General features: G+C 44.5%; 1 gene segment (V, D, J or C); it reads left to right on the forward strand.

The window, feature by feature from the left end:
* The first annotated feature begins 7,995 nt into the window (after positions 1-7,995).
* The window catches only part of LOC121492628, a 1,595-nt gene continuing 502 nt past the window's right edge, over positions 7,996-9,088 (forward strand). The window contains 1 exon segment of the V gene segment in view: positions 7,996-8,005. Coding sequence covers positions 7,996-8,005 — 10 coding nt within the window.

The raw sequence follows: 9,088 nt of genomic DNA on the forward strand, positions 1-9,088 counted from the left end.
TCACGTCTGAATATGAGAAAAAAATTCGTACAGCTTACAAAAAGAGCAACATGGGGGGAGGGGCAAGATGGCGGAGGAGTAGGGTCTCCAGGTCACCTGTCCTCAGCAAATTACCTAGAAAACCATCCAATCATCCTGAAAACCTACGAATTCGGCCTGAGATTTAAAGAGAGACCAGCTGGAACGCTACAGTGAGAAGAGTTCGCGCTTCTATCAAGGTAGGAAGACTGAGAAAAAGAAATAAAGAAACAAAAGGCCTCCGAGGGGGAGGGGCCCCGCGAGGAGCCGGGCTGAGGCCGGGGCGAGTGTCCCCAGGACAGGAGAGCCCCGTCCCGGAGGAGCAGGAGCTGCACCAACCTTCCCCGCGGAAAGGGGCTCCCCGGGAATTGGAGCAGGATCCCCAGAAAGGCGGGGACGCCCTCGGGCTCCCTGGGACAGTAACAGAGGAACTGCGCCCCGGAGAGTGCGCCGAGCTCCCTAAGGGCTGCAGCGCTCGGCGGGACCCGGAGCAGCTCGGAGGGGCTCGGGCGGCGGCTCCGCGGAGGGGGCTGCGGGGCTCCGGGAACAGCTCAGCGGCGGCGGCTCGGGCGGAGGAAGAAGCTCCGCGCGGAGGGGGCTGCGCGGCTCCGGGAACAGCTCGGAGGGGCTCGGGCGGCGGCTCCGCGGAGGGGGCTGCGGGGCTCCGGGAACAGCTCAGAGGGGACTCGGGCGGCGGCTCCGCAGAGGGGCTGCGGGGCTCCGGGAACAGCTCAGCGGCGGCGGCTCGGGCGGAGGAAGAAGCTCCGCGCGGAGGGGGCTGCGCGGCTCCGGGAACAGCTCGGAGGGGCTCGGGCGGCGGCTCCGCGGAGGGGGCTGCGGGGCTCCGGGAACAGCTCAGCGGCGGCGGCTCGCGCAGAGGAAGAAGCTCCGCGCGGAGGGGGCTGCGCGGCTCCGGGAACAGCTCGGAGAGGCTCGGGCGGCGGCTCCGCGGGGGGGGCTGCACCGCCGGGAGCGCGAATCCAACAGCGCAGGCCCCGGAGCACAGGGCGCCGGGACACAGCCCAGGATCCGGCCTCCCCCGGGACAGGCAGAGGCCGGGAGGGCCCAGGACAGCAAGGACGCTCCTGCCTGGAACTGAGCAGATCAGCGGCCCCGCCCCGGAGCCCCCAGGCCCTGCAGTAGGAGAGCCCCGGAGCTACTGCGGGGGCTGGATCCAGGGTCCCAGAGCTGCCCCCGCCACTGTGGCTTCCTCCCGGAGCCTCACGGGGTCAACAACCCCCACCGAGCCCTGCACCAGGCAGGGGCAGAGCAGCTCCCCCAAGTGCTAACACCTGAGAATCAGCACAGCAGGCCCCTCCCCCAGAAGACCAGCGAGACGGACCAGTTCCAAGGGAAATCAAGGGACTTAAACTACACAGAATCGGAAGATACTCCCCCGTGGTTTTTTTTGTTTTTTGTTTTTTTGTTTTTGTTTTTGTTTTTGTTTTTGTTTGTTTTTTTTTGTTTGTTTGTTTTGTGCTTTTTTTTCTCTCTTTCTTCTTGATTTCTGATTGCTTCCCCCACCCCCCTTTTTTCTTTTTTCTCCTTTCTTTCTTTTTCTTTCTTTTTCTTCTCTTTTTCCCCTATTTTTTTCTTCTTTCTCTTTTTTGTTTTTCTCTTTTCTTTCCTTCTCTCTCTTTTTCTCCTTTTCCCAATACAACTTGTTTTTGGCCACTCTGCACTGAGCAAAATGACTAGAAGGAAAACCCCTCAAAAAAAAGAATCAGAAACAGCCCACTCTCCCACAGAGTTACAAAATATGGATTACAATTCAATGTCAGAAAGCCAATTCAGAAGCACTATTTTACAGCTACTGGTGGCTCTAGAAAAAACCATAAAGGACTCAAGAGACTTCATGACTGCAGAATTTAGATCTAATCAGGCAGAAATTAAAAATCAATTAAATGAGATGCAATCCAAGCTAGAAGTCCTAACGACGAGGCTTGACGAGGTGGAAGAACGAGTGAGTGACATAGAAGACAAGTTGATGGCAAAGAGGGAAACTGAGGAAAAAAGAGACCGGCAATTAAAAGACCATGAGGATAGATTAAGGGAAATAAATGATAGCCTGAGGAAGAAAAACCTACGTTTAATTGGGGTTCCCGAGGGCGCGGAAAGGGACAGAGGGCCAGAATATGTATTTGAACAAATCCTAGCTGAAAACTTTCCGAATCTGGGAAGGGAAACAGGCATTCAGATCCAGGAAATAGAGAGATCCCCCCCTAAAATCAACAAAAACCGTTCAACACCTCGACATTTAATAGTGAAGCTTGCAAATTCCAAAGATAAGGAGAAGATCCTTAAAGCAGCAAGAGAAAAAAAGTCCCTGACTTTTATGGGGAGGAATATTAGGGTAACAGCAGACCTCTCCACAGAGACCTGGCAGGCCAGAAAGGGCTGGCAGGATATATTCAGGGTCCTAAATGAAAAGAACATGCAACCAAGAATACTTTACCCCGCAAGGCTTTCATTCAAAATGGAAGGAGAGATAAAGAGCTTCCAAGACAGGCAGGAACTGAAAGAATATGTAACCTCCAAACCAGCTCTGCAAGAAATTTTAAGGGGGACTCTTAAAATTCCCCTTTAAGAAGAAGTTCAGTGGAACAATCCACAAAAACAAGGACTGAATAGATATGATGACACTAAACTCATATCTATCAATAGTAACTCTGAATGTGAACGGGCTTAATGACCCCATCAAAAGGCGCAGGGTTTCAGACTGGATAAAAAAGCAGGACCCATCTATTTGCTGTCTACAAGAGACTCATTTTAGACAGAAGGACACCTACAACCTGAAAATAAAAGGTTGGAGAACCATTTACCATTCAAATGGTCCTCAAAAGAAAGCAGGGGTTGCCATCCTTATATCAGATAAATTAAAATTTACCCCGAAGACTATAGTGAGAGATGAAGAGGGACACTATCTCATACTCAAAGGATCTATCCAACAAGAGGACTTAACAATCCTCAATATATATGCCCCGAATGTGGCAGCTGCCAAATATTTAAACCAATTAATAACCAAACTCAAGAAATACCTTGATAATAATACACTTATACTTGGTGACTTCAATCTAGCTCTTTCTACCCTGGATAGGTCTTCTAAGCACAATATCTCCAAAGAAACGAGAGCTTTAAATGATACACTGGACCAGATGGATTTCACAGATATCTACAGAACTTTACATCCAAACTCAACTGAATACACATTCTTCTCAAGTGCACATGGAACTTTCTCCAGAATAGACCACATACTGGGTCACAAATCGGGTCTGAACCGATACCAAAAGATCGGGATAGTCCCCTGTATATTCTCAGACCATAATGCCTTGAAATTAGAACTTAATCACAACAAGAAATATGGAAGGACCACAAACACGTGGAGGTTAAGGACCATCCTGCTAAAAGATGAAAAGGTCAACCAGAAAATTAAGGAAGAATTAAAAAGATTCATGGAAACTAATGAAAATGAAGATACAACCGTTCAAAATCTTTGGGATGCAGCAAAAGCAGTCCTGAGGGGGAAATACATCGCAATACAAGCATACATTCAAAAACTGGAAAGATCTCAAATTCAAAAGCTCACCTTACACATAAAGGAACTAGAGAAAAAGCAACAAATAGACCCCACCCCCAGCAGAAGAAGAGAGTTAATTAAAATTCGAGCAGAACTCAATGATATCGAGACCAAAAGAACTGTGGAACAGATCAACAGAACCAGGAGTTGGTTCTTTGAAAGAATTAATAAGATAGATAAACCATTAGCCAACCTTATTAAAAAGAAGAGAGAGAAGACTCAAATTAATAAAATCATGAATGAGAAAGGGGACATCACTACCAACACCAAGGAAATACAAACGATTTTAAAAACATATTATGAACAGCTGTACGCCAATAAATTAGGAAATCTAGAAGAAATGGACGCATTCCTGGAAAGCCACAAACTACCAAAACTGGAGCAGGAAGAAATAGAAAACCTGAACAGGCCAATAACCAGGGAGGAAATTGAAGCAGTCATCAAAAACCTCCCAAGACACAAGAGTCCAGGGCCAGATGGCTTCCCAGGGGAATTCTATCAAACGTTTAAAGAAGAAATCATACCTATTCTACTAAAGCTGTTTGGAAAGATAGAAAGAGATGGAGTACTTCCAAATTCGTTCTATGAGGCCAGCATCACCTTAATTCCGAAACCAGACAAAGACCCCACCAAAAAGGAGAATTACAGACCAATATCCCTGATGAACATGGATGCAAAAATTCTCAACAAGATACTAGCCAATAGGATCCAACAACACATTAAGAAAATTATTCACCATGACCAAGTAGGATTTATCCCTGGGACACAAGGCTGGTTCAACACTCGTAAAACCATCAATGTGATTCATCATATCAGCAAGAGAAAAACCAAGAACCATTATGATACTCTCATTAGATGCAGAGAAAGCATTTGACAAAATACAGCATCCATTCCTGATCAAAACCCTTCAGAGTGTTGGGATAGAGGGAACTTTCCTCGACATCTTAAAAGCCATCTACGAAAAGCCCACAGCAAATATCATTCTCAATGGGGAAGCACTGGGAGCCTTTCCCCTAAGATCAGGAACAAGACAGGGATGTCCACTCTCACCACTGCTGTTCAACATAGTTCTGGAAGTCCTCGCCTCAGCAATCAGACAACAAAAAGACATTAAAGGCATTCAAATTGGCAAAGAAGAAGTCAAACTCTCCCTCTTCGCCGATGACATGATACTCTACATAGAAAACCCAAAAGCCTCCACCCCCAGATTGCTAGAACTCATACAGCAATTTGGTAGCGTGGCAGGATACAAAATCAATGCCCAGAAATCAATGGCATTTCTATACACTAACAATGAGACTGAAGAAAGAGAAATTAAGGAGTCAATCCCATTTACAATTGCACCCAAAAGCATAAGATACCTAGGAATAAACCTAACCAAAGAGGTAAAAGATCTATACCCTAAAAACTATAGAACACTTCTGAAAGAAATTGAGGAAGACACAAAGAGATGGAAAAATATTCCATGCTCATGGATTGGCAGAATTAATATTGTAAAAATGTCAATGTTACCCAGGGCAATTTATACGTTTAATGCAATCCCTATCAAAATACCATGGACTTTCTTCAGAGAGTTAGAACAAATTATTTTAAGATTTGTGTGGAATCAGAAAAGACCCCGAATAGCCAGGGGAATTTTAAAAAAGAAAACCTTAGCTGGGGGCATCACAATGCCAGATTTCAGGTTGTATTACAAAGCTGTGGTCATCAAGACAGTGTGGTACTGGCACAAAAACAGACACATAGATCAATGGAACAGAATAGAGAACCCAGAAGTGGACCCTGAAATGTACGGCCATCTAATATTCGATAAAGGAGGAAAGACTATCCATTGGAAGAAAGACAGTCTCTTCAATAAATGGTGCTGTGAAAAAAAAAAAAAAAAAAAAAAATAAATGGTGCTGTGAAAATTGGACATCCACATGCAGAAGAATGAAACTGGACCACTCTCTTTCACCATACACAAAGATAAACTCAAAATGGATGAGAGATCTAAATGTGAGACAAGATTCCATCAAAATCCTAGAGGAGAACACAGGCAACACCCTTTTTGAACTTGGCCACAGTAACTTCTTGCAAGATACATCCACGAAGGCAAAAGAAACAAAAGCAAAAATGAACTATTGGGACTTCATCAAGATAAGAAGCTTTTGCACAGCAAAGGATACAGTCAACAAAACTAAAAGACAACCTACAGAATGGGAGAAGATATTTGCAAATGACATATCAGATAAAGGGCTAGTTTCCAAAATCTATAAAGAACTTATTAAACTCAACACCAAAGAAACAAACAATCCAATCATGAAATGGGCAAAAGACATGAAGAGAAATCTCACAGAGGAAGACATGGACATGGCCAACATGCACATGAGAAAATGCTCTGCATCACTTGCCATCAGGGAAATACAAATCAAAACCACAATGAGATACCACCTCACACCAGTGAGAATGGGGAAAATTAACAAGGCAGGAAACAACAAATGTTGGAGAGGATGCGGAGAAAAGGGAACCCTCTTACACTGTTGGTGGGAATGTGAACTGGTGCAGCCACTCTGGAAAACTGTGTGGAGGTTCCTCAAAGAGTTAAAAATAGACCTGCCCTACGATCCAGCCATTGCACTGTTGGGGATTTACCCCAAAGATTCAGATGCAATGAAACGTCAGGACACCTGCACCCCGATGTTTCTATCAGCAATGGCCACAATAGCCAAACTGTGGAAGGAGCCTCGGTGTCCATCGAAAGATGAATGGATAAAGAAGATGTGGTTTATGTATACAATGGAATATTACTCAGCAATTAGAAACGACAAATACCCACCATTTGCTTCAACGTGGATGGAACTGGAGGGTATTATGCTGAGTGAAATAAGTCAATCGGAGAAGGACAAACAGTGTATGTTCTCATTCATTTGGGGAATATGAGTAATAGTGAAAGGGAATATAAAGGAAGGGAAAAGAAATGTTGGGAAATATCAGGAAGGGAGACAGAACATAAAGACTCCTAACTCGGGGAAACGAACTAGGGGTGGTGGAAGGGGAGGAGGGCGGGTGTTGGAGGGGAATGGGTGACGGGCACTGAGGTGGACACTTGACGGGATGAGCACTGGGTGTTTTTCTGTATGTTGGTAAATTAAACACCAATAAAAGTTAATTAAAAAAAAATAACACTGATATAGTAGAGACCAATTCGGGGGCAGGTCAACACTGAGGAGACCTGGAAAAGGAAACCAAGACTTTTCAATATATTGTCAATGGAGAAACTATTCATAAGCAATCATTAATCATGAAATCAGAATGTTATAGGTAAAAATAATTATGCATAACATCAAATATTAAGAATAAAGACTCCTAACTCGGGGAAACGAACTAGGGGTGGTGGAAGCGGAGGAGGGCGGGTGTTGGAGGGGAATGGGTGACGGGCACTGAGGTGGACACTTGACGGGATGAGCACTGGGTGTTTTTCTGTATGTTGGTAAATTAAACACCAATAAAAGTTAATTAAAAAAAATAAAAAAAAAAGAATACACTTAGTGGAAATCAGCTACATTTTTCTACCCATGTATTTATCAAAGTAATAAAATACAAGATATGGACTAAGAGAAAACTTGCACAAATTTCATAACCAACAAAGAACTTTCACCTGAATATCATAAGAACCCTCAAAACTCAGTGGAAAAAAACAACAGAATTCATGTATAAAACAGGCAGAGCCTTGTGTGGACATGTTATACAGGAGGGTACAGATACATGAAGTAAGCACAGGAGAGGACACATCCCACCAGGATCTTTCAGGGTAATTCATGTCAACCAGATAGAGGTGCCCTATACACTCATCACGAGGGCTCAGGTATGAAAGAAGCACTGACCAGAACATCCTGAGAAGCATGCAGGACACCTGGGTCTCAACCCTGCAAGTAGAAATGAAAAATGAAAGAGAAGCCCTGGAAAATCATTTTTCTATTCTTCCTGAAATTAAAGATGGATAACCTACCAGGGGACCTGGAAATCCCACTCCTCAGTGATTGCTCCAGAATAAAGAAACCCAATGTTCTTGTAAAAATGGCATGTGATGAATTATAGTGTCTTCATTTCTGTTAGAAGCCTCGAAACCCCCCCAAAAGCCTGTGTGATTTAAAGAATAATGTCAGTAGAAAACATTCATCAATGGGACAGGATTCTGCGATAAGAAGCCACACTATTGATGCACACCCAGGATCCCAGGGGAACCTCAAGGACATGCTGCTCCATGAAGGTCAGCAGGCTCAGACATGACAGGCCATGCAGCCTGGGGCATTTGTACAGCCAGGGCAGGGTCACAATTGTTTGGTTGGGCTTTCTCTTCCTCAAACCCAGATGATGAGCTCCTCTGCATCAGGCTGCATGCTACCCTCCTGTGCACAATGTCCTCAGGTATGGAGTGTCCACACACTGAAACAAACCACCTCTTGTCCTCTGATGGGGGGTTCCTGAGAGTCTGACGTGTGTTGTGATACGAACTGTCCCCTCCAGCATCTCTGGCTCTGGCTCTCTCCTGCAGGTGAGCAGGACTAGGTTAAGACACCTACACTGAGTCCATCTGTCTCCTGCTAGTTTCTCCCCACAACCTGAGGTCTAGACCTTCCTCTCACTCAGCTGGAAATGAGGTCAAGTGTTTGGCAACAGAATGAGGTCACAGTTTTGATCAACTGTCCGCACAGGTTCCCACTAGTTTGTTTTCTATACAGAAATAAATATAGAAGAATTGTCCAGATTAAAAAAATCATATTTTATATTTAGTTAGAGAGCAAAGAAGGAGAGGAGTCAGAGAGAGAGAAATAAAATCTCAAGCAGATTCCCCATGACCAGAGCCTGACTTGGGGCTCAATTCCAGGATCCTGAGATCACAACGTGACTCACAACCAAGAGTTAGATCAAGAGTTAGATGCTTAACCATGTGAGTCAACCAGGCGACCCATCCTTGAGCAACTGTTAAAAGAGAGATTTGGGTTTGTTATTATTGTGTTTTGTCAGACATTCTATTGAGGTTAAGAGTTCCCTTCTGTATTTTGGAGACTAAATCCGTCTCAGTATATAGTTGAACACACTGTCTCCCATTTCATAGGCTACCTTTTTGCTCCAATAATATTTGTCCTGCACACTTTGTGCATGTGGTAGCCTCACTCATCGGTCCTTGTTTTTTTTTTTTTTTTTGATTGTGATTTTAATGTTATATCAAATAAATCATGAAATTCCTGGGTGGCTCAGCAGTTGAGCGACTGCCTTTGGCTCAGGACATGATCCTGGATTCCGTGATCAAGTCTCCAGTGGGCCTCCCTGCATGGAGCCTTCTTCTCTCCTGTCTGTGTCTCTGCCTCTCTCTCTGTGTGTCTCTCATGAATAAATAAATCTTTAAAAAATAAATAAATCACAGCCAAGCAAGTATCATGATGTTTTCCCCTTAGTTTACATGTTTAAGTTCTAGGGTTGAGACTTCCGTTTAACTCTTAATCACTT

The sequence above is a fragment of the Vulpes lagopus genome, chromosome 6, assembly GCF_018345385.1.
Source record: "Vulpes lagopus strain Blue_001 chromosome 6, ASM1834538v1, whole genome shotgun sequence".
In the NCBI taxonomy this organism is placed as follows: Eukaryota; Metazoa; Chordata; class Mammalia; order Carnivora; family Canidae; genus Vulpes; species Vulpes lagopus.